General features: G+C 50.5%; 1 protein-coding gene across 3 annotated transcripts; it reads left to right on the top strand.

The window, feature by feature from the left end:
- Window positions 1-390: 390 nt before the first annotated feature.
- Window positions 391-23431, top strand: Atp8b2 (ATPase phospholipid transporting 8B2). 3 transcript variants are annotated; one of them, XM_034500035.2, is made up of 29 exons: window positions 391-538; window positions 2305-2390; window positions 2536-2602; window positions 4626-4684; window positions 5013-5126; window positions 5250-5348; window positions 5588-5649; window positions 5749-5821; window positions 6262-6332; window positions 6536-6615; window positions 8631-8789; window positions 8948-9036; window positions 10357-10553; window positions 13117-13325; window positions 14131-14174; window positions 14617-14782; window positions 14932-15120; window positions 15253-15368; window positions 16436-16600; window positions 16682-16793; window positions 16935-17040; window positions 17158-17302; window positions 17565-17748; window positions 17958-18181; window positions 18981-19064; window positions 19344-19589; window positions 19723-19861; window positions 21097-21227; window positions 21471-23431. In XM_034500035.2, the coding sequence occupies exons 3-29, from the start codon at window positions 2572-2574 to the stop codon at window positions 21747-21749; spliced, it is 3573 nt and encodes a 1190-aa protein (XP_034355926.1). In that variant the 5' UTR covers window positions 391-538; window positions 2305-2390; window positions 2536-2571; the 3' UTR covers window positions 21750-23431. The 3 variants fall into 3 exon arrangements, with proteins under 3 accessions (XP_034355926.1, XP_034355927.1, XP_034355925.1); XM_034500036.2 differs by lacking the exon at window positions 2305-2390 and having other exon boundaries at window positions 435-538; XM_034500034.2 differs by lacking the exons at window positions 391-538; window positions 2305-2390; window positions 2536-2602 and adding an exon at window positions 3031-3385.
- Window positions 23432-24586: the final 1155 nt, after the last annotated feature.

The following is a 24586-nucleotide window of genomic DNA, read 5'->3' as shown; positions in this document are numbered from 1 at the left end:
AACTGTGCCTTCTCAGGAAAGTGAAAGGCCTTGAGATGAGCCAGGGCGAGGAGGGTGAAAGCACAGCAGAGTCTTGGGTTAGAGAGAAGCGTGCTAAGGGACTTCTTCATCGCTGCTCCCGCATCAGGCTCCTCCCTGAAGATGTTTTCCGGCAGAGAAAGCAGCGTTCGCTCGGTTTCTGGCTTCCAAAATAAAGCAGCAGCATCCCAGCGTCCTCCAGACTCGCCGCTTGTCTGCGTGTCCGGCGCTGGAGCTTTGGATACACCCCCTTCTCCTCACCAAGATGGCGCACGCCGCGCCCCTCACCTCCTCAAAGCCCCTCCCGGCCCCCGCTCGCGGCCGCAGCCGTCACTTCCGCCCCGCGGCCGAAACTGACACAAAGTAGCGGGCCGGGGCCCCGGGGTGGGGTGGGCAGGAGAGCCGGGCTGCTGTGGGGGGGGCGGGAGCCTGCGGGCAGCGGAGCCGAGCGCCCCCGCCCCAGCCCCCGGCATGGGCCGGACGGGGCCGCCGGGCGGAGCGCCGAGCGCGGAGCGCTAAGGTGAGGCGCCGCCGTGGGACCGGGGGTGTGGACCGGGAGAGACGGCTCTGGGAGGCGCGGGCAGCGGTGCCACGGGGAGCGGCTGTGGGAGGCTGGAGAGAAGGGTTCCCCAGGATGGAGAGAACGGGTAGCTGTGCGCAAGCTGGGAAGATGGGCCCCGAAGGGGCGTGCGGAGTTGGGGTGCGAGTAACCCTGGTCCCAGCCTTTAGATGCCTGGAGAGGGAGGTTGGGGCTGATGGGATTTGTCCCGCGAATGTGGAGGTGTCTCTGTGCCCCAGGAAAACCAAGGGTGCCAGGGGTGTTAGCTTTTGGGAGCTCAGAGCTGTGTAGTGGGTCCTGGATACTGTCCTTGGAGAGGGAAGGAAGGTGGCCCTGGGTATTATTGTTTTCTCCTGCCTCGCCGATCTGCTAGCTTCCCCTGAAAAGACTCTTGGTTGGAAAGAAGCGGAGGCCAGACCCAGAGGTGGAGCCTTTTTCCTTCGTGGAGCGTTGCCTCTTTCCCATGGCTGGCTATTTTTATCCCAGATGTGGCTGCAGAGGGGGCTGGGGTAGGGTGACGGGGCAAGGCGACGTGGCTGGTGGGCCTAGTCGGTTTAGAAAACCAGGATATCCTGAGAGGGGAGCCTTGTTACCAGTGATTTGGGGCCAAACTTGTTCTTAGTCTCCCCAGGGTCCTAGAGGTAAAAGAACTTTCCTGATCCGTGTCCAGACTTGATGCTTGATGGTCAGCTTGCTCCACTGTTAACTCTTTCCAAGAAGGAAGACCCAGATCTTAGGGCTACCAATGCTCGATAGCCCCCTCACTGCAGTGGGGCTGGGTAGGAGCCAGTAATGCCCACCCCGCATCCTCTTCTTTAACCTCTGGCTCCACACTCCACCCTCCCATGATTCATGCTCCAGATTGGGTGGAGACCCTGGCTGGGGCCCTGGGAGAGGGTTTGGCATCGCCAAAATGTTCATGAGCTTTTCCTTCTGAGCCAAGGGGGCAGCACCGTTGCTTGCCACAGTTGTAGAGAGCCAGGAGTGAAAAGGACTTAATGCCCCTCAGGACTGTCTGCTCTGAGGTCAAGGAGGGAGTGAGCGTTAGTGAAGGGAGAATTGGAGAGGATGACTGGGCCAGGACCAGAGTCAGTAATTACAGAGATTGGGCAGACAGGCAATTAGTATCTCTTGGGACTGACAGGCTAGAGGCAAGGGAACTAAGGAGGGGAAGGCTTTCCATCTAAAGGAAGAGGAGTTTCCTGTGGCCTGGACTTAACACCTTTTTAGGAGAAAGTACACAGGAGGGTGGAAGGAAGCAGAGGCTCTCTTGAGCCTGTTCTTACTGTCAACTGACTGGTCTAGACTCTGGGTGAGAAAGAAAAGTGACCCCTTAGCAGGGTTGGGAAGACCTCTCCGATGGCCCCAGAGGGTGGCTGGACAAGATTGAGAGGAAGTGGTTTGAGGACTGTCTGCAGGAAGTGGTAGCCATGCCTCTGATGAGAGCTCTTCTGGGGAGGAGGTGAGAATGGAAGCCCCAGTAATGACAGTAGGGTGGGGAAATTCTGAGCTTTCTAGAAGGGTGGGACATGCTCACCCTGTTTCCTGATGCTCTGCCAGGTGTTTCCTGGTTCCTATATCTCCACCCAATCTACTAGGGGAAATTCTGCTTTCTAGTACAGGCGGCTTTCGTTGCCACCAGGAGGGCACATGGGACATCCATTGTTCCTCAGGTGGATTTTTACCTTGGGACCTGCGTCTCATTTGTTTTATCTGGTCTCTTCTAGGCCCTTCCTTGTAGGCTCTGGCTTCTGTAAATTCTCAGTCCCTTCATGTTATCCAGGACAGAGGGAAGACCTCCCTTTTCTCTCAGGTATTCATGTCAGTGCAGGAAGATGAGTGTTAGTGGAGTTGGAGGTGGTGGGGAGGGCAGGGCAGAGCTAGGATAGTTTTCAGAAGGGGTCTGATGTGGGCAATGAAGAATTCTTTGCGTGTGTCTGTCTGTTGCTTTCTTGCAGGGTCTCCCATGGATTGCTGGAACCTTGCTGGGTGAGATGGCACTGTGTGCAAAAAAGCGCCCCCCAGGTAAGAGGCAAGAAGTGGGTGTCTGGGGGCATGATGAAATGGCTGTTATTATGACTTAGGGAGCCAAGGGAAGAGGGACGGCTAGTATGGTTCTGAGAAAAAGGGGATTAAGGCCTCTAGACGTCCTGAGAGGGTAGTTTAAGAAACCAATTCATTTCATCCTTGGTAGGTGACTGGTAACCACCAGACTCTTAATTCAAAAGCATCTGTAGCTCCTACTCTTTGGCCTGGGCTCTTGGGCTCTGGCCTCCTTTGCCTACCCACCAGAGTCCTCGGTTTCCCGCGGAAGGGGGGGGTGTGTGGGATGAAAGCCGTTGTCCTGGACAACGCGGGCGGTCGGCTCTCCGGCATTGGCTGGGGGAGGGGGCGGGGCCATGCGCTGGCTTTCGCCTACGCTGTGCTGGCAGGCTTCGGTTCTGCAGTGGGAGCAGGTGGGGCGGAGCCTGGGGCGTGGGCTTCAGGTCCGGGCCACTCGGAGCTCGCTTTAGTCCTGAGGGTCGGGAGCGGAGCACCTGCAGAGCTGGTAGTCCCAGGCGCAGGTGGCCGTGAGAATGGCTTGGGCTGCGGGTGTCGCGCACGCCCAGCGGCCGGGGCTCCCCTCTGCGGGGCCGCAGCTCTTGCGCCTCCCCGGGGGGCCGCCCCATAGGCGACGCTGAGGCCAAGGACAGTCAGTGCGCCTTTTAAAAATCCGGATCATGACGGTCCCCAAGGAAATGCCCGAGAAGTGGGCCCGGGCCGGGGCACCTTCCTCTTGGAGCCAGAAGAAGCCTTCTTGGGGGACAGGTAACGGGAGGCAGAGTCTGGCAGCTCTCACAAATCTGTAATTTACCTCCTCTGATCTCCGCATTCCCTTGTCTTTAGCCTCCCTTCCGCCTCACGCTCTTTGCGGGCTCTTTGGGATCCTCCTTTATCCTTGCATGGTGCTTGGAGATTAGGGCTTCAGTAGGAAAGGGGACCCTTTGAGGGAAGTTTCTGGGTGTCAGATGGCTCATTTGTCTGGGGACGCTGTCTGTGGCTTGGGGTTTGTTACTGCATTGTGCTTGTTGGAGGAAAAAGGTCTGGAATTCTGTCAGATGTAAGGTGGCAAGCTTACTGCGTAACCAAGTTACTACTCCTTTTAAGTCTGAGGGGGGATACCCTTCATAGGACACCTCTTATTCTTGGCGCTGGAATTGGCACCTGCAGCTTGGAGTCGGCAGGGTTTAGACTGCGTGCTGTTAAGTAAGGGTCTTTAACAGTGACGCTCCCTTTAGGGGAAATATTTGTAAGTGGTAGGAAAAAGATTGCAGTTACATCTTATCCTCTCTCCATTTCTGCTCAGTCTACATGACCCACATCTCTGACATACACACCCCCACACTTGAAGATGAGCTTTGCAATAGGATGATGTCATTGTCCACCAGTCAGAAGCTGCTTATGGTGACATGTGACAAGAGGCTCCTTTAGAGATACTGCACGTGGGCCTGGGATGCTGCAGCAGAGTGCTTTTAGGGCACTGTGACCCTCTGTCTCAGTACCACCCACCAAGCTCCTCCCTGAGATTACTGTGAGAAGGGGGCTGTGAGTAGGTTTGCAGTACTCTCCACAAGGAAGGAAGCTTTGTATCTTCAGCTACTGCTTGGTTATGATGATGGATGTGTTAACAACAAAAGCAAAGGATCTGGGGATGCCAGTGGTAGGGGGAGGAACAGGGAGCTCCCAGTGGATGACCTTGATGGGTGATAGTTAGGAACAGAGGACTTGTCCTGTGCTGTGAGTGTATCCTAAGGAGTGGTGGCACAGCACTTGGAAAGCTGAAGAGGACAGAATCACACACAGTGATGCTTTACCTCAGAGGGAAGTAGGGGAGTAGTGTGCAGAGCTATTTGGCCTAAGCTGTTGGCAAACTATAGACTAGAGCCAAGAGTTTGATAAGACCAGCGCTATCTGCTGGGGAAAGAAGCAGTTGCTGAGGAGAACCTTAGCAAGGTTGAGTAGGCCTGAGGTAGTTTGCTCCTCCTGACTATAGCTCATTCCATTGCAGAAGAAGAGCGGAGGACACGGGCTAATGACCGTGAATACAATGAGAAATTCCAGTATGCGGTAAGTGTTCCCTGTTTCAGAGCTGGAAGGGGAAGAGGATTGGGAAATCCAAGGCTGAGGCTGGTGGCCGGCTGGGAAGGGTGCTTGGGGGAGGCAGGAAACATTCCATCTGCTACTAGGCTGAAATTTTCAGGCTTTCTGCCACTGAAGCAAAACCCTTGGACCTAGAGGACAAATATATTGTCCTGGGAAGACTTTCTTCTGTCCTCTTCTTCCCCATCCCACTGTGTGGTTGCTGGCAGGGTTTGGGAAGTACAGAGATGGCATAGGCGGCTCCACCTCCAGGTTGGGTGAGGGGTGCCTCATTATTTCTCGCTTGTTGCCGTAGAGTAACTGCATCAAGACCTCCAAATACAATATTCTCACCTTCCTGCCTGTCAACCTCTTTGAGCAGTTCCAGGAAGTTGCCAACACCTACTTCCTGTTCCTTCTCATTCTGCAGGTAAGTGACCTCTCTTATGTCTTCTGTATATCACAAAGCCGAATAAAGCCAAAGAAGAGGAAGGATTTAGGGCCGAGGAGCTCCGACGGGAGCCTCAGAAGCATGCCTCTTTGCTCTTTTCAGTTAATCCCCCAGATTTCGTCTCTGTCCTGGTTCACCACCATTGTGCCTTTGGTTCTCGTCCTCACCATCACAGCTGTTAAAGATGCCACCGATGACTATGTGAGTTGTCACGTCTGCTTTCTCGGGTCACCTCCCCTTCTTGTCCCCCCCAACCCCTGAAGCCACTTTTATTCAGCACAAGACCTTGTTGACTTTGGTGCTCCTCATGGTCCTGTAGATGTGTAGTTCCTAGGCTGAGGGTTAGGCAGGGGCGTTAGGGAGAGAGTTGGTTCCCAGGATGCTTCGTTGTTCCAGGTGTGGGGAGAGATGGTGTCTTACTTTTCTTAGTTCTCTTTCAGTTCCGCCACAAGAGTGATAACCAGGTGAATAACCGTCATTCTCAGGTGCTGATCAATGGAGTGTGAGTGACTAATGGAGACTAGGGCCGTGGGGAGGAAGGAGGTCCCCATGGGAACCTCTGTAGCTACTGATGGCCTCTACTCTCTTCTCTTTGCCGCAGCCTCCAACAAGAGCAATGGATGAATGTATGCGTTGGTGATATTATCAAGCTAGAAAATAACCAGTTTGTGGCGGTAAGGGACAGGGTTTCTTTTCAGTCTTCAGGGCTATTTTTCCTCTTTGGTAGAATCGTGGAAAGAGATATTCTGAGATGGTGGGCTCCTGTGTCATGTTAACATAGACGAGACTAGTTTTTCATACTTTTTGAATTCAAAACAAACAGAACAGATCTCTCTGCCAGCCATAATGGCCCTGGCCTTTAATCTTTAATTCTAGAACAAAGGCAGAGGTAGGTGGATCTCTGAATTCAAGGCCAGCTTCGGCTACATAATGAATTTCAGACCAAGGAGAACTATATAGTGGGAGGGAGGCTCTGTCTCAGAACAGCCCAGAACAAAAGAAAACCTGTGTTTACTGGAGGCTGATCCCTTGAGGCCCCCCCAGAACCCCTTCCCACGAGTCCTCCCACAGCAGGGGTTTGTACTTGTGAGTTCTCATCAGGCTTTCTGTGTAGGCGGACCTTCTCCTCCTCTCCAGCAGCGAGCCCCATGGGCTGTGTTACATAGAGACTGCAGAACTGGATGGGTGAGTGGCTGCTTGCTGTCCGGTTTCTCCTTATATCTTTAGGTGTAAAAGATTCTTTTGAAGCAGGTTCCCAGGTCTGAGATCTGAGGAGTTAGATATGACAGACTTTTGGTAGGCCAAGCTGTTGGGGGGTCGAGTGCCCAAGGGTTGATTCCAACTACTGTGGGAGAGGCAGGACTCAAGGGTATTGATTGTTCTTCCAGAGAGACTAACATGAAAGTACGCCAGGCAATTCCAATCACCTCGGAGCTGGGGGACATTAGTCAGCTGGCCAAGTTTGATGGTGAGTAGTCCTGGAACAACTTGGAGTAAAAATGGTGGGCTTGAATTTATATTGTATCTTTTCTTTTGGCTTCTAGTCTTTGTGATTGTGCAAGTCTCTGGCCATTTTTTGGGAGGGAAATGTCTGGAATGCCAGGTGGTACCATTGCTTTTGAATTGAGGGTCATTTCAAGGGAGCTTTGTGATTATTGGCTCTTTGCTGACAGACTCGGCATGGTTCCTTTTGCTTATCAGCTCAGAATAGTGGTTATGTTCCTCATAGGAAATCAGCCTGCCTCTCTGTGTATGAGAAGTCAGGATTCTCTCTTCCTCTCCAGTTCTGTTCTCCTATGTGACCATATTAATTAGCTGACAGTTCACCTACAAATGTGTAACCCTAAGTAAGTGTGATCTTACTAAAATCTCTACAGGAAGCCCTTTTGCCTGTTAAATACATTGTAAGTTTTTTGTTAATATATTTGTGATAGGCTCACTATGTAGACCTGGTATGCCTGAAACTCACAGAGGTCTGCCTGTCTCTGCCCTCTGAATATTGAGACTTTAGGTGCGATGCCACACCCAGCCATTATAAGTATCTTATCACCACAAAAGGAACTTGCCTTGTCTTCTTTTGCAGCTGGGTATGTCATAAATTGGCCCTATTCAGGCACCCTTTGGCCACTTAGTCTTCTGTTCCAGTGATGCTTAAGTAAGCAGTTGTTGTGACTGTTGTGTGTGTGTGTCGTTTCATGGTTGTGAGTTTTGGGAGCTGAGGAGATTGGTCAGTTGTCAGAGTCCTTACTGAGTAAGCTCGAGGACCCAAGATCAAATGCCCAGGCTTGGCAGCACACCTGCAATCCCACTGCCAGGAGTCTGACACAGGAGGATCCTTAGGGCTTGCTGGACATCAAGGCTGGCCCATCGGACAGCTCCAGGTTCAATAAGAGAGAAACTCTATCCAAACAATAAGGTAGAGGCTGGTTAGGTGGCTCAGTGGATAAGGGCATTTGCCTAACTACTTGAGTTAAAACCCTGGGACCCATGAGGTAGAGAGAAAGCATTGGATTCTTCAAGGTATCCTAGTCTCTCACTGCAGACCTGGGAGGCCTGGAACTCACAGGGAGGGAACAATGGTTGTTGAGTGCCTTCACATGTGTACCCTGGCATATGTGTGTCTATATGTGCTTGGCACACATATGCACACGCACATACAAATAAGTGATAGAGAGAAGAGTCAAGTGAAAGCAGTAGAGGAAGATGCCCTATGTTGACCTCTTGTCCCACATGCACATGTCACACACACAAGTGGGATTTTGGAGTCTTAAATGTATGTACTTTTCTGTGTGGTACTGGAGATGAACCTAGGACCCAGGCAAGTGCTCTTCCACTGAGCTACATCCCCTGTGACCACATGTGCTTAATACTACTAGTCATGCCACTATGTAACAACATATCTTCTGTGTAGTGGAGGATTACCTTGAACTCCTGACCCCTTTTTCCCCCACCCTCTAGAGTTCTAGATGACAGACAGGCACTGCTGTACCCAGTTCATGTGGTGTTAGGTATTGAACCCAGGGCTTTAGTGACTTTATAGCAGCCTTCAACTTCAACACCTCCAACACTACTTTTTCTATTTAAAACTTTTTTTTTTTTTTGTAGCCTAGAATTCTATGTAGATCAGGTTGTTGTCAAACTCAAGAGATCTTCCTGCCTCTTCCTTCCCAGTAAAGGGATTAAAGGTGTGGACCACTCAGCTGGATATTTACATTTTTAAAATTGCATTATTACTTTAAAATTCATGTATGTGTGTGTATGCACAAGAGCCACATGTGTGCCTGCAGAGGCCAGAAGAGAGTATCAGATCCCCTGGATCTGGAGTTACCGGGTGTTGTGACCTACTCAAGGATGCTGGGAAACAAACTCGGGTCCTCTGGAAGAACAGGAAGTGCTCTGAACCGCTAAGCCTCTCCTAGCCCTGTAAATACTCGTCCTTATGTAATTGAACCCTGAGTGGCGGCACCTTTGTCTCCCATTCAGGCGAAGTAATCTGCGAGCCACCCAACAACAAGCTGGACAAATTCAGCGGGACACTGTACTGGAAGGAAAACAAATTTCCCCTGAGCAACCAGAACATGCTGCTGCGTGGTTGTGTGCTGAGAAACACTGAGTGGTGCTTCGGACTGGTCATCTTTGCAGGTGAGCTTCCTGGACTCCCTCAGGGTGTGGGGAAGAACTGATGGGGCTGGTAGAACACAGAGGTCGTGCACCTCTGTCCCTGGCAGCAGCCTCGCCTGCCTAGGGCTTCTGTTCTAGTGGCCCCAGACTTGTTCATTTGGCTTCCCATTGTTTTCCAGGTCCTGATACTAAGTTGATGCAGAACAGTGGCAGGACGAAGTTCAAGAGAACAAGTATCGACCGCCTGATGAATACACTGGTACTCTGGGTGAGCTTCCAGCTGCCCCTGCAGCCTTCCCTGATGAGGCCCTCTACCCCCTTGGCTCTTCTCTAGGCAGCATTCAGGAGCTGCTGCTCAGGGGCCATGTTCACTTCAGACTCCTTTCAGACTTGCAGATGTTATTTTTAAAAGCCTTAGGGACGTTCATGAATCAACAACTTAAAGAAAGCTAAAATAAACCACCCCTTCTGTGGGCTCGGTTATGGTGGCATCTTAATATGCATGTGACCTGTTAGCTTTTGCCAGGGACAAGGAGGCCTTCATAGGGATGGATTCAGAGTTAAAAGAAAACTTCCCATGGGGAAGATGCTCAGCAGGGTCTTTCTCTGACTTCTAAGGATGCAGGATCCCAAGGGGAAAGTTCTGTGTTCACTTAGGCAATTCCTGAGTCCTTTTCCTGTTTGCCTAGACTTGGATTTCTTTGTTGGGCTTTCCCACCCCTTCTTGTACCCCTACTGCTAGTTGCCTGCCCCCAACATGCCAGCGCTGGAGGCCAGAGGCAGTCACTGTTGAGTTTTCCACCTTAGCCTTAAAGGGTTTGTAGAAACTCTTTGCACACAGAGGCTCTTCTCGCCCCCTGGTGGCCACTGATCAAGATGACACCTGCTTTTCTGAGCCTCAACCTAGGGGCAGTTTTGGAAGTAGTTGTTAGGAGGCCAAACAGTGGTCTCCATTGTTCCCTCCTTGTCCTCTTTCTTGCTCAGATAAAGTCTTGATCTGTAGCCTTGGACTCAAGATTCTCCCAAGCCAGGCCTGGTAGCTCACACCTATAATCTCAAAATTGGGGAGGCTGAGGCAAGTTGATTGCCACAGGTTTGAAGCCAGCCTTGTCTCAAAACAGAAAAGTGAAGGAAGACCTTAGGATGTAACTTGGTAGATTGCCTAGTGTGAATGGAGCTCTGGGTTTAATTCCCACGAAGGGAAAAAAAAAGCATTCTATACAATACATATATTCTGTTGGCTTGTGTGGGCTAGCGTGGGCAAATTAGTCAATTACAGTAAGCATCTTAATCCTGTCAGAGGTAGCTCACCACAGCCACATCCTTTGAGGACTCTGGAAAGTTCCAGATTGGGAGCTACTTAGTGTTTCTGCCTGCTTGACATAGAATGAAAACATGTTCAGAGAGGGGACTCTGTGCTATGGTGGTAGACAAGCACCTGCTGCCTGTCCTGGTCCCTTAAAGTAGAAAGGCATGACATTACTTGAGCTTTTATGGGCTCAGAATGTCAGTAGGCCTCCTTAGGGTACACGTGGCTTTGAGAGCTCTCTAAGCCCTGGCCTTTTATGCATTTTTCATTCTTCCTCAGATTTTTGGATTCCTGGTTTGCATGGGGGTGATCCTGGCCATCGGTAATGCCATCTGGGAGCACGAAGTTGGGACACGCTTCCAGGTCTACCTGCCCTGGGATGAGGCGGTGGATAGTGCCTTCTTCTCTGGCTTCCTCTCCTTCTGGTCCTATATCATCATTCTCAACACCGTTGTGCCCATTTCACTGTATGTCAGGTATGTGCTTTCTTCAGCGAGCCTCTGCTTCCTTGCTCACTTTCCCAGGAAGACAAGACCCTCGAGAAGGAATATGGAGTCCATTCTATACTGTGACCATTTTATGTTACCTGAGCTTCCCGGCATCTCGATTATAGGGGAATAGAAATGATAATGACTTATTCAGCACCACATGTTCTTTACTGCATGTCTGCTCTGGGCAGGAAGTGCTAAGGTAACAAAGAACTGACCTTCTTCCCTTCTGAAGCTTAAGCCTGATAAAGGAAGAAAACGCCAAACAAGTCACAAAATAGAAGTTGTTCTGCCTTGAATCTTCTGTGGAAAGCTGGGGCTACTGAGTTGTGTAGAGGTTGCCTTTGCTCTCAGAGTAGCCAATTGGCTGATGGGACTAGAACCAGTGCTAGCCCCTAGGTAGCATGTGATAGATACCAAGTTCTCCGAGCAGTTAGTCAGGAATACTTCTTAGATAAGGACATAGTGGCATAGGGTGGGCAAGGGTTGGGCTGGGGGAGGAAGAAGAAAAAGAGAAAGAGGAAGGGGCCAGAAACAGGGACAGGCAGAGGAGAAGCTGGAATGGTGTAGGAGTTAGAAGCTTCAGCTATGAGCAAGAAGCTGTGGGAGAGATCTGGAAACAGAAGCTTGCTTTGGGTTGTTAAGGGCCTTCAGTCTTTGTGAACCTGTAGGAACAGTTTTTGAAACTACCTGAAGAATAAGCAGTCTTGAATGCTTTAGCTGGCTGTGGTGTGTGTAGGACATTAGCAGTAAGGAGAATGTCAACAAGCAGAGGCCAGTGAGGACGGGGAGGAAGGAAGGGGTGGGGGAGGGAGAAGGCAGAATCAGGGGAGGGAAGGAGGGACAGGGGAGGGAGAAGAGAGAGTCCAGAGGAGTTTTTCCTACTTCGTGCTTTTCATTTGAGATAAGGGAGCCTGTGACTTTTTGAATCAGTCACTGTCTATCCCATGCCAGTTTAGAACTGGTGATCCTCCTGCCTCAGCCTCTCTAGTGCTGGGTTTATAGGTCTGTACCATCACACCAGGCTCAGTCTGTGGCATTTTGAAGGACGCACTTTTACAGATTCTCAGAACTCTTTCTAGCTTTCATCTTTAGTTAATGACAGTGCTCCAGATTGTTCTCAGCTCTCCTTGCTAGCCCAAATCCTAGAAATGAAGTGCTTCTGTGTGTATGGGATGGGGTGGGGTGTGGCTTTCCTAGAACAGGAAGGAGAGTGTTAGAGTCCTGGGTTCACTGCTGCCTACCGTCAGCCATGTGACCTCAGGCTAGCCCACAGTCACTTAGGGCCTTACATGCTGTCTGTTTTCCCTTCTCACAAGATCCCTGTGTCCTTTCCTTCATAAGGATGTCTTTATAGAAGGCACTGAATTGGAAAATACTTATAAAAAGTTAAATTACTGTATCTGGCCTGGTACCTCATGCTGGTATTCACAGCACATAGGAAGGCTGAAGCAGGAGGACAGCCATAAATTTGAGGTCAGCCTTGGCTCTAAAACAAGCTCCCCCCCCCAAAAAAAAAACCCAACCACAACAGCAACAACACATTCCTTTGCACACATCGGGTACTGCACCTAACACTGTCATGACCGCTTTGCTGCTTTGCTACTATTTGAATGTTTTCCTGCTTCTGACCTAGTGCTTTCCCGTGTTAGTGCTCTGCTGCACCTGCTTTCTATCTGACTTTACTTGGAGCTCTTGGTACCAGTCTAAGAGAGGTTTTTCGGAGCCGGAGCCGCATCAGCCAGTTTGTGTCTCGGGGAGGATGGGGGTGGGGCTGACTAGCTCCTGGGGAAGGGCCAGGACTACATTCCTAGGCATCTTATTTTTTGCCTTGTAACAAGATCCTGATAGCAGCCAAGTTGAAGCAGGGTTCCAGATGTGTGGCTTACTGCTTGGCCGTCCTGGACCCAAACACAGGATTCTTTTCTGGGAATGTTAACAGCCCCTATGCTAAAAGTAATGATTATCTGGAAGTCCCTTGCCCTTGTGACCTGGTGTCACTCCCACGTTCCCTCGGCCTCTGTATCCCAGTGTGGGAGTGAGCTCTTGCCTATGCTGGGCAGTGAGGAATGCTGAGGCCTGGGAGTGCCTCGGCTTCCCCGCGTGCCCTCTTGGAGTTGGCTCTGTTGCTGCAGCATGCTCAGCACCCTCATTACTTTTCTCTTTTCTCTCCCCTCCCTCTCGCATTTTCTCTTATTTTTCTCTGCATGGTTTCTGTATTTAGTCCTGAGGTAAGAACTGGTCAAGTGCCCGTGTGCAGTCCCTCTTCCTTCTCTGCCTGTGCCGTCTGTCCTGCCTGCCCAGAGCCTTTGCACCTTTCTGTGTGGAGAGCGCCAGGAGGGTCGGGTCGGGTCGGGAGCTCCTGTGTCAGGGGTACATGAACTGCACCACCTGCAGGCTTCCCTGCCCCTTCCCATCCAGGTTCCTGTGCCCAGGTGTCTTCTCCATTCCTGTTTCTCCCCAGGCCCAGTGCCTGCAGCCAAGGCCCGTGTGGGTGGGATACTTCCTTCCCTCCCTGCTTCCCAGGCCTTACCTCCTGTCCCCAATGCAGTGTGGAAGTCATCCGTTTGGGCCACAGCTACTTCATCAACTGGGACAAGAAGATGTTCTGCATGAAGAAGCGGACCCCTGCAGAGGCCCGCACCACCACTCTGAATGAGGAGCTGGGCCAGGTGGAGTACATCTTCTCTGATAAGACGGGCACCCTTACCCAGAACATCATGGTGTTCAACAAATGCTCCATCAACGGCCACAGCTATGGTAAGGCTCGGTGCTGACGACAAGGGCTTACGTCTTGGCTGGGGGGAGAGTGGAACTAGGGCTCCCTTAGTTGTGCTGACACATGGGGTTTTATCTCTTTCCTCTTGGTATGGGGAACCTTGAAAGGGTGCCCTGCATCCTGTGCCGGGAGTTGTACTGAGGATCCTTTCTTTGTCTTCTCTTGGAGCCCTTGCTCTAATCTCAGCTCTTGCACCAGGGAAATACCTTGGTTATTTGAAGGGAGCTCCAAGACACCAGCCTCTGGGCATTTTGGCCAAGGAGGACTTTGACTGCCCCATGAAGTGCAATTTTCCTTGTTGCTGCAAGGGGCCCTTGTGAGTCAGGAATGTAACTGCAGTCTTGCCTGGAGTGGCCTGTCATAGTGGCCTTGAGGCTGAGTTGCTGGGATGGTGTAGGGCCAGGTGTGTGCAGGTGCAAGGCCCTGTAGTCAGTAACTTTTTTTTGTATGAACCTAGACTTCATGGCCAGGGTGTAAGGCTTTATCTGCTTTCTGGGCCTGGAAGGCACCAGGTACCCCAGCAGGCCTGGAGTGTTGGTGGAGGCAGGCAGAGAATCAGAGCCGCCCTTGTGGGGAGAGCCACTGGGAGGTGAGCAGTGAGCACTATGACCCTTGTGGCCGGCCAGGTTCCTGGAGCCTAGGTACCTACAGGATCAGTGTGGCATCTACAGAATGAGTAGGCCTGGGGGTCCCATATACCCATGGGGTCTACACTAGAGGCTTTCCGTGATACTCTGCAGAGTCCCAGGACTGATGCTGCCTTTCCTTCTGTTTGTATATATGTAGGTGACGTGTTTGATGTTTTGGGACACAAAGCTGAATTGGGAGAGGTAAGATCCAATCTCCATGAATATTTTTTATGCCAGTTAGATACAGTCTGGGCACCTGGCCAGGAGTAGCTGGTGTAAGTGGGAACAGTGTATTATCTCAGCGGAAGGGGAAGATCTCGGAGACGTGGATGTGTGAAGGAGCACTGGTGGGGGGTTGGAGATGCTGGGTGAGGCGTGGTGCACACTGTAGTCTCAGTGCTGGGGAGGCTGAGACAGCATCACAAGGTAGAAACAAGCCTTGTCTATGTAGAGGATTCCAGGCCATCCTAGGCTACACATTAACACCCTGTTTCAAAGGAAAAGGGAAAAATAAAAATAAAAACTAGTCCAGCTAGACTTCTGAGGCCCAAAGTGGCCAGGGCTCTTACTGAGAGGTAGGAGATGGGAGAGTTGTTTTCCTCGGGTGTGGCCTGGTAGCTCAGAGTCCTCTTGTGTGTTCCAGAGACCGGAGCCCGTTGACTTCTCCTTTAATCCCCTGGCTGACAAGAAATTCTTGTTTTGGGACTCAAGCCTCTTGGAGGCTGTCAAGATGGGGGACCCACACACACATGAGTTCTTCCGTCTCCTCTCCTTGTGTCACACTGTCATGTCAGAAGAAAAGAACGAAGGTGAGCAGAGGAGCTGGCTCAGTCTCTAGCCCAGTCCAGTTCATGCTCCTGGGTGCTGCTGCTCGGCCTTGCTGCTGTGCTGGGGCTTCCTAGACAAGGCAAGTAGCTGGCGTGGTGGCACTTACTGCACACGTTCCTTTTCCCCCCAGGAGAGCTGTACTACAAAGCTCAGTCTCCGGATGAGGGGGCTCTGGTCACTGCAGCCAGGAATTTTGGTTTTGTGTTCCGCTCTCGTACCCCTAAAACAATCACTGTCCATGAGCTCGGTGTAGCCATCACCTACCAGTTGCTGGCCATCTTGGACTTTAACAACATTCGCAAGCGGATGTCAGTCATAGGTGAGGCCAATCCCAGGATGCTGAGGAGACTTGGGGCAGCAGATAGGCCTGGGTAGGGGACTCTCGTTGAATTATTTAGTTTGGATTCTGTCTGAAATTTTCTGGTACCTTTCTCCCTTGTGCCACTCACAGTTCGGAATCCAGAGGGGAAGATACGACTCTACTGCAAAGGGGCTGACACAATCCTGCTGGACAGGCTCCACCCTTCTACCCAGGAGTTGCTCAACAGCACCACTGACCACCTGAATGTAGGTGTGATGGCCTGGGGCTACTGCACGGCTCAGCGTTGTGAGGTGGCAAGGGCATGTTGTCCTCTTTCTCCTTTTTTTTTTTTTTTTTAAATTATTTATTTTTATTTTATGTGCGTTGGTGTTTTGTGTGCATTCACATCTGTGTGACTATATCAGATCCCCAGAACTGGAACTACAGACAGCTATGAGCTGCCATGTGGATGCTGGGAGTTAAACCCAGGTCCTCTGGAAGAACACAGCTCTCAACTACTGAGCCATCTCTCCAGCCCCATGTAGTCTTTTTTAAGATAAAAGTGTGTGTGTGTGTATACTTGTGTTTATGTATGTGTGTATGTGTTTTGTAGTTGATATATATATATATAATATATATATTATAATATATATTTATATATATATATATATATATGCATTCACATTATGGTGTTCATATGGAGGTCAGAGAACGGATACTATCTTTCTACCTTGTGGGCTCTGGGAGTAAGCTCAGATCTTCAGCCTTGATGGCAAGCACTCTCACTTGCTGAGCCATCTCACCAGCCCATAGTGTCCTTATTTTTGGTGGGGTTTTGTTTTATTGAATACATTTAAGATCTTGATAGATACTGAATATATTTAAGGTCTCTTTATAGTTTCTTTTTTCCTGAGGTGAGAGTATTTAAATCAGCCAGGCCTGGCATTACATCATGCTTATGATCTCAGTATTTGGTACACAGAACCAGAAGGATTAGGAGTTTGGGGCTAGCCTGGGCTACATGAGACCTTGTCTGAACAAATCAACCAGGAGGGTCATTGGAATGGCTCATCACATAAAAGCATTGAGGCCAATAATAATGGCATGAGCTTGATTCCAGAGCTCATATAGTACAAGGAGGTAGCCAATTTCCTGTGACCATTGCATGTGTGCCATGATGCACAGACACAGACTCAAATAACAAAATACTGTTAAACATTAAAAAAAATCCAACCAAAGATTATCTCAGCTGTCCATTCAGATTTGAGTTGCAGTTCTCTTAGCTGTGTTTTCTAGAATTCTTTTCATTTGACTTTTTCAACTCTTCCTCCAGGAGTATGCCGGGGATGGGCTGAGGACCCTGGTGTTGGCCTACAAAGACCTGGATGAGGAATACTATGAGGAATGGGCTAGGAGACGCCTACAGGCTAGCCTGGCCCAAGACAGCCGAGAGGACAGGCTAGCTAGCATCTATGAAGAGGTTGAGAGTGACATGATGGTATGGACCGGGCAGGACAGACTGAGGGTGGAGTGTTGAAGAGAGCACAGCTCTCCTCAGAGGCCTTTGTGGTCTTTTCAGTTGCTGGGTGCCACGGCCATTGAGGACAAGCTCCAGCAGGGAGTTCCAGAGACCATTGCCCTCTTGACTCTGGCCAACATCAAGATCTGGGTGCTAACTGGAGATAAGCAAGGTGAGAGTGCCTAGCGGTAGACCTGGTGGATGAGATTGACACCCTGGTCCTGTCATGCCTTGTGTGGAGCTGGGCCACCAGCTGGAAGGCGTGCTGACCTGGTGGATGCTGGCCTGCAGCACCTTTGTTCTGTCTTGGCAGAGACAGCAGTGAACATTGGCTACTCCTGTAAGATGCTGACCGATGACATGACAGAGGTGTTCATAGTCACAGGCCACACTGTCCTGGAGGTGCGAGAGGAACTCAGGTAAGCAGAGGCTAGGGATGCAGTTGCCTTGAACGGTGCCCAGGCTCAGCAGGCTTGACTTTTCCTCTCTGTTGTTGTCCTGGAACCCCTACCACAGCTTCTTCTCTGCTCTCACAGGAAAGCCCGGAAGAAGATGGTAGATTCCTCCCACGCTGTGGGCAACGGCTTCACCTACCAGGGGAACCTTTCTTCTTCAAAGCTCACTTCTGTCCTGGAGGCTGTTGCTGGGGAGTACGCCTTGGTCATCAATGGGCACAGCCTGGTAATGCCTGCCATCTTTAGCCTGGGGCAGGCTTCCAGGCAGAACAATCTTCAGACCTTGTTGAGTGTTGCCCATAGCTCCTCTGTTCCCTCTTGGCAGAGAGGGCTATGAATACCAGCTATGCTTTCTCTCAGTATGGCCTGAGATCTTATCTTGCTCTCAACTTCCATTGACTTGAGAGAGGGAGGAGGTGTGATCATCAAGGGATCAGAAGAGCTGAGGTGTCCCCTGGGAAGCCTGTGACGGTGTCTCTCGGTTTCAGGCCCATGCCTTGGAGGCTGATATGGAGCTAGAGTTTCTGGAGACAGCATGTGCCTGCAAAGCTGTCATCTGCTGCCGGGTGACACCCTTGCAGAAGGCACAAGTGGTGGAACTGGTTAAGAAGTACAAGAAGGCAGTAACACTTGCCATTGGGGATGGGGCCAATGATGTCAGCATGATTAAAAGTGAGTGTGGGCTTGGCTGGACTCTGTAAGGACCAGGGAGGGGTGAGGAGTGGGGCTGTAACTGGGTGGGCGGGATAAAGGGCAGGGCTGTAGCTAGGTGGGAGGGGTGAGGGGTGGGGCTGTAACTGGGTGGGAGGAGTGAGGACAGGGCTGTAACTGATGGGATCTGAAGTGTATGGTCACCTTCCTATCATCTTTTGTCTCTGCAGCTGCTCACATTGGTGTGGGCATCAGTGGGCAGGAAGGAATCCAGGCTGTCCTGGCTTCCGATTATTCCTTTTCACAGTTCAAGTTCCTGCAACGCCTCCTGCTGGTGCATGGGCGCTGGTCCTACCTGCGCATGTGCAAGTTCCTCTGCTATTTCTTCTACAAGAACTTTGCGTTCACCATGGTCCACTTCTGGTTTGGCTTCTTCTGCGGTTTCTCAGCCCAGGTAGCAAATGCTTCTAGACCTCTGTCCTGCATATGTAGAAACCCTGTAAAGGAAGGTGGGGAGAGGCCAGTGCTAGTGCAATCTTGAAAACTTGAATTCAGAGCTCCAGAATTTATGTAGAAGTCAGCAGCGGAGGGAGGTGGGGATGGAAGACTCTAGAAGCTTGTGGGCTAGCTAGCCTGGCTTACACAGTGGCAGAGACTATGTCTCAAACAAGGTAGAAAGCTGAGAACCGACACACAATGGCTGTTCTTTGATCTTGGTGCATACCGTAGCACATACATGCCTCCTCAAACAGGCACAGCCTCACATCTCTCTCATCCACCAGAAGAGTAAATACACACCCAACAACAGACCTTAAGTCTTTGCTTTTAATTGACCAGTCTCAAATGTTGGTATTTCTTTTTCCCTTTTTTTTTTTTTTTTTTTAGAGGGGTGGGCATGGTTTATTGTAACAGAGGCTGACCTGTTATCTCCTGTGTAGCACCACTTGGCTTTGAACTCTGAATCTGGGAATGGTGGTGCACACTTATCCCAATACTTGAGGAGGTAGAGACAGGGCATTGAAAGTTTGAGGTCAGCTTGACTGCATTAGTGAATTTGAAATCAACCAGAACTACATAGGAAACCCTGTCTCAAAAAAAAAAAAAAAAAAAAAAAAAAAAAAACAACCTTTGTTGGGAGAGTGGAGATCTAGGACCCTGAGGAAAGTTGGTAGGGTCTCTTGGTGGTGTGAAGCCTTTCTGTGTCTGGTGGCCAGAGAAGACTGTGCTCACTCCCCTGCCCCCTTCTCTTCCAGACTGTTTATGACCAGTACTTCATCACCCTGTACAACATCGTGTACACCTCCCTCCCAGTCCTGGCCATGGGGGTCTTTGACCAGGTATGGGGGTGGTCGGGGCCGGGCTGGAAGGGGAGAATCCTCCTGTGAAAGGTTGTCTGATACAGCAGGTGTGGGGCAGTGCCCTGATGCCCGTGGACACTTCCAGTTGGAGAGGGAGTGGGATTCTTTCCATCTTGGCTCTGGAACCTATAATTCCCCTTTGTTGCTGAACATAGATAGATGGGGAGGATATAGCTTGAGCCTGTATCTGCTACCCAAGACTTTAGGAAGGGGGACTGGAGAGCATCTGTGGCAGCTTCTGGGGCCCTTCCCTCACAGGACGTCCCGGAGCAGCGAAGCATGGAGTACCCTAAACTGTATGAGCCAGGCCAGCTGAACCTCCTATTCAACAAGCGAGAGTTCTTCATCTGCATTGCCCAGGGCATCTACACCTCTGTGCTCATGTTCTTCATTCCCTATGGAGTGTTTGCGGAGGCCACTCGGGATGATGGCACGCAGCTGGCAGACTACCAGTCCTTCGCAGTCACTGTGGCCACATCGCTGGTCATTGTGGTCAGTGTGCAGGTATGAGGCCATCCCTTAGGAAGGAGGGAGCCTTCCTTGGGGGGCGAGGGGGCTGCCTCAGCATCATGTTTTCGTTTCCTGTGGTGGGGTGGGGTCTTGGGGTACTCCTACCTTGGATAACTACTTTTTGCAGATTGGGCTGGATACAGGCTATTGGACAGCCATCAACCACTTCTTCATCTGGGGCAGCCTCGCGGTCTACTTTGCCATCCTCTTTGCCATGCACAGTAATGGGCTCTTTGACATGTTTCCAAACCAGTTCCGGTTTGTGGGTGAGTACCCGTGGCATCCTCTTAATCATTATGATTCATATCTGTTCTGGGGACATAGGGTAGACAGCTAGCACTTACCAATACTTTACATGCCAGGTACCTTGCAGGGTACAGTGCGATATGAAGAGGTGGTTGACCCAGGCCCTGCCTGGCTGTGCAACAGCAGAGCTCCAAGGAGGTCAGGGATGGCAGGCTTCACTGTCAGCAGTGTGCCAATGAGTGTGGCCAGGGATAGTCCTGTAGAGGAGGCCACTGCTTGTGAGCGGAGCCAGGAATGTGAAGGCAGCACTTGGCTCTTGGAGAGCTGGTGTGAGGCAGGAGGCCTGCGGAATGGGGGAAAGAGAGAGGTCTCTGAGTGCCAGGCTACCAAGTGTGCCTTGCTTTGCCTTGCCAGAAGTCTTCATTTACTTACAGAAAGGACACAGATGGCCTCAAAGGTTGCTTTCTTTTTGTTTGTTATTTGTTTTATTCTTTTCATAAGATTGCTTTAGAAAATACATAGGCTGACAAGTGCCTCTCATCCTAGCACTTGAGAGGTGGAGGCAGGAGGGCCAAGGTCCTTCTCTGATGCATAGCAAGTTCAAAATAGCCTGAACTACATGAGAGCCTGTCTCAAAAAGGGGTGTGTATGTAGAAAAGAGGGTGTGGGTTTGGGGTATAACTTAGCAGCATGCTTGTGTACCATACACAAAAGGCTGTGCTTCCATTGGAGGGCTTGAGCAGGAAGTGTAAAACAGTTCCTATTTTAAAGGGCCAGTGTTGCTGTATTTGGATAATAAAGTAGAAAGTAAACACGGAATGGCTAGTACCTCTGACAGGAATCTAAGTTGGACTATGGGCTCTTGGAATTCTGTTTAGAAAATGGAGCCAGCAGATTAGATTGAGTTTGAAGAAGAGAAAGGAGAAGGGCCTTGCTGTTTTAGCCTAGCGAGTGCTACTATAGGGCTTCCCTACCTGGAAAGGCACTGAGCAGATTTGGGGTAGAGGAGACAGTACATCACGTGGGCCATTTTAGCCTGAGATTCCTTGACTGAGGTGGTTAAAGAAACAGGACTGGAGTTTTAGGAGAGACTTGGAGACCAGAGTCAGATTTGGAGATTAGCATTTGGGTGGCAGACAGACAGAAAGAAGTTGAAGGTGGTTGGGTTTTGAGTTTGAGGCTGTGGAACCATCAGAAATAGCAACGGGGAAGTGAGAAGATCCCCTCTGTCAACTTCCTGACTTCTGTCCCTCAGGGAATGCCCAGAACACCCTGGCCCAGCCCACCGTGTGGCTCACCATCGTGCTCACCACGGCTGTCTGCATCATGCCTGTGGTTGCCTTCCGCTTCCTCAGGCTTAGCCTGAAGCCGGATCTCTCCGACACGGTGAGAAGCCTGGCAATGCTGGCCGTAGGCCTTGGGGGGCAGCTGCAGTGTGACAGGAAAAGCCTCTTCTGCTTGGGTGCCGGAGAGCTGTGTCTGGGCTGTGGGACTCTGGGGGCTCATGCTGCACCTGGCTACAGAAGTTCCTGTGCTCATCTGCCTTGGTGCTCTGGGTCCCTGCACCGTGGTGGTGCCTGATGTTGTGAGCGGATACTGAAGGACTCCCCGTCACTGTGCCCTCCTCAGGTCCGCTACACCCAGCTGGTAAGGAAGAAGCAGAAGGCACAGCACCGCTGCATGCGGCGAGTGGGCCGCACGGGCTCTCGGCGCTCTGGCTATGCCTTCTCGCACCAGGAAGGTTTTGGGGAGCTCATTATGTCTGGCAAGAACATGCGCCTCAGCTCCCTGGCCCTCTCCAGCTTCAGCACACGCTCCAGCTCCAGCTGGATCGAGAGCCTGCGCAGGAAGAAAAGTGACAGTGCCAACAGCCCAAGTGGTGGAGCTGAGAAGCCCCTCAAGGGCTGAAGACCTGGGCTGAGACCCCCTGCGTCAGGGACCAGAGCTCACAGGGCCGGCGTCTGGAAACTGCTGGTCCTCCATGCAGCCTGCCTCCTCTGCCTGGTGGCCTGCTCTGCAGGTCTCACCAGTTTGTAGAAGTGGAGGGAGTGGGCCCCAGGGGCAGCGCTGGTTCGGGCCTTGGATGGGGCCACACAGTGAGGGACAAGATGTGGAACCAAAAAAACATGAAAAAGAACTATGAGATTGGGTCCACCCCTGTCCTGCTTGGAGTCCACAGGGAGACTAATCTCCATATTTTTTTACTCCTATTCCCCAGAGGGGCCCTTGCGCCCTTGTTCCTGAATTACACAAGAATGTATCACGCCGGGAAGCCAGAGACCTGCTGGGGCTCCACGCCCCTCATATCATCGTGTGTCCTCTTGGTTTATGTTTGTGTTGTTTGGTTTTGTCTTTTTTAATTTGGTAAGTGGAGGAGGCCTTCGTGTGACTTTATGTTGTGGTTAGTGTCTTAACTCTCCTGGGAAGAGGAGACTGGCACACACTGGGATGCCCTACCTGGGGGAGTAGCTTGAGAGGGGCCACACCTCACCTTTAGGGTGCCAGTGTCCTGATGGGATACAGGAGCTACCAGATAGGGATGGAACTGTCAGCAAGAGAATGTTGGGAGAATGGAAAGGAAGCATATAGTCCTGGCTCCTTCCTCACCTGTGCTGTGGCCGCCCCAGGGCACACATACGGGTTTTTGGATCTCCTGAGTCCTGCTACTGCTAGACTAGAGCCCAGGTAATGGCTCCATCATTCCCAGTGAGCTGTAGCTGATATGAAGTGTAGTCCTGAGATGGCAAGTAGGGTTTTTGGATTCTAAATTGAATCCCCAATTCCTTAGTGTACTCAACTTCAACTTCCCTTCCTTCCTACCCCTCCTTATCCGGTGCTTTTTCTACCTAACCCTGAAGGGAGACTGAAAAGGGAAGCTGACCTCTGCTGCTTGGGCCCTGTAACCTAGGGCTCTGTCCTCTGGCTCAGCCTCCAGCAAGAGTGGTAGGAAGTAGATAAAACCTGTTCAGCCCAGAGAACACTTGCTCAGTCTGGACAGAACATCTTTGGACCCCCTTTCACAGCCCAGCTCTCCAAGTCAGATACATATTGAGGTAGTTGCTACCTGTCGCTTCCAGAAGAATCTCTTTCTTTGTTTGCTAGCAGCAGAGTAAGGGAGGAGGACTGGTGTGGAGCTGGGAGTGGGGGACACAAGAATCTAGATGCTCCATGCAGTTGCCCCAAAGGAGCTGGAGGAAGGCTGCAGGGAAGTGGGGTGCGGGAAGGCAGGAAGGAAGGGAAGACAAGACTGGGAAATCCCTTTTGGCCACACAGTTTACAAGCCCAGTATCATGTCTGTTTGTGTGTCTCTTAAAAGGAAAGTCTGATTTTTATACCAAAGAGGAAATGATTTTTTTTTCTATTTGGTTTGTCTATATTATATAAATACATATTATATATATATATAGCTATATATATATTATTTTTTTGTTCTCTCTCATTTTTTAAGGAGGGAGGAAAGTACCACATTGCATTGAGCTGTAATTAAGGAACATTCTGTATAATTTATGACATTTCTATAATTGCAAAAATTATATCATTTTATGGATATAAAAGAAAAATGCCTTTTTATAAAATTCCAATTTCTGAAAGGTGAGTAATTTGTCTCTTTTTTGATATTTAAACAAGACTATGGGTAAAAGCACAGGCAGAACCCCTCCAGGGGGGTTTTGTGAGTGGATCTGAGTGGAAGCTGAGCCTCTGGGGCAGCTTTCCACACTCCTGTGGCTTGAGCTCCAACAGTACCGGGCAGTGCGAGATGGCATAGGCCAGTGTATTCTGTGTGCATGCTAGATGCACACGCAGACGAGTGTATGTGGAGAAGTAGCTGTTAAGCATTTACAGGTTTTATTTTTCTAGTCCAGGGATGAGTGAACCAAGGGTCTCAGCATAGGCAAGTGCTCACTTATTTTTTTAAGACAGATCTAAAAAAATTTATGTTCATATATACATACCCATATGGGTAGGGGGGCCTAAGGAGGACACAGATCTTGTGGGACTGGAGGTCAGGTGGTTATGATCTGCTTAGTATGGGTGCAGGAAACTGAAGTCAGAGCCTCGGGAAGAGCTGCAGCAGTCTTGTGAACTGTTGAACCATCTCTCCAGCCCCTGGCTCTTGTTTCTCTCTGCCCACTCTTCTCTGTGCTCCCTGAGGCTTGGAGAGGGTGATAAAGATGTCCTCTTTAGAGCAGTTCACCTCTGTCAGTATTGGCACTTTGGCCAGGTTCGAGTTTCTGTAATAACCACCACCTTTCAAAAAGCAAAACCAACAGGATCTCATGTACCCTAGGCTGGCCTCCAGCTCACAACCCAGCTACAGATAAAGTTTGTCCTGTCTCTGCTTTCCGGATGCTACAATGCAGGCTGTACTATGACAGGTTAATGTGGCTAGGATTTGAACCCAGGCCTTGGTGCATTCTAGGCAACTGAGCTGTATCCACAGCCTTCAACTTTCCTTTTAAATTTTAAAGCCCTTTCATTTTGAGATAGACACTTACCAAGTAGCCCAGATAAGCCTTGAATTTGCTATGCAGCTCAGGTTGGTCTTGAACTGTCCTGCCACAGAGTCTTGGAGTAGCTAGGATTGCACCACTGTGTTCTCAAGGTTTTTATTTTCAATCTCCCCCTCCTATTGCTTCTTTTCCTCAGAGAACATCCTCATAGTCTCACAACTTCCCGGCTTCTCAAGTAAATATCAAGTGAGCCCAACCAGGCATTTGTAGACCGACCATGACTTCAGGCTGAGG

This window comes from Arvicanthis niloticus, chromosome 4 (assembly GCF_011762505.2).
Source record: "Arvicanthis niloticus isolate mArvNil1 chromosome 4, mArvNil1.pat.X, whole genome shotgun sequence".
Lineage (NCBI taxonomy): Eukaryota > Metazoa > Chordata > Mammalia > Rodentia > Muridae > Arvicanthis > Arvicanthis niloticus.
The sequence above is the reverse complement of the archived record's forward strand: the minus strand, read 5'-3'. Positions and strand labels throughout refer to the sequence as shown.

Bases quoted from the DNA above. Each gene is read 5' to 3' on its own strand.
- Atp8b2 (XM_034500034.2), top strand. From the start codon at position 3,298: ATGACGGTCCCCAAGGAAATGCCCGAGAAGTGGGCCCGGGCCGGGGCA. The intron at 17,303-17,564 runs GTAATGCCTGCC...TCTCGGTTTCAG, and splicing joins TCATCAATGGGCACAGCCTG to GCCCATGCCTTGGAGGCTGA. The intron at 21,228-21,470 runs GTGAGAAGCCTG...TGCCCTCCTCAG, and splicing joins AGCCGGATCTCTCCGACACG to GTCCGCTACACCCAGCTGGT.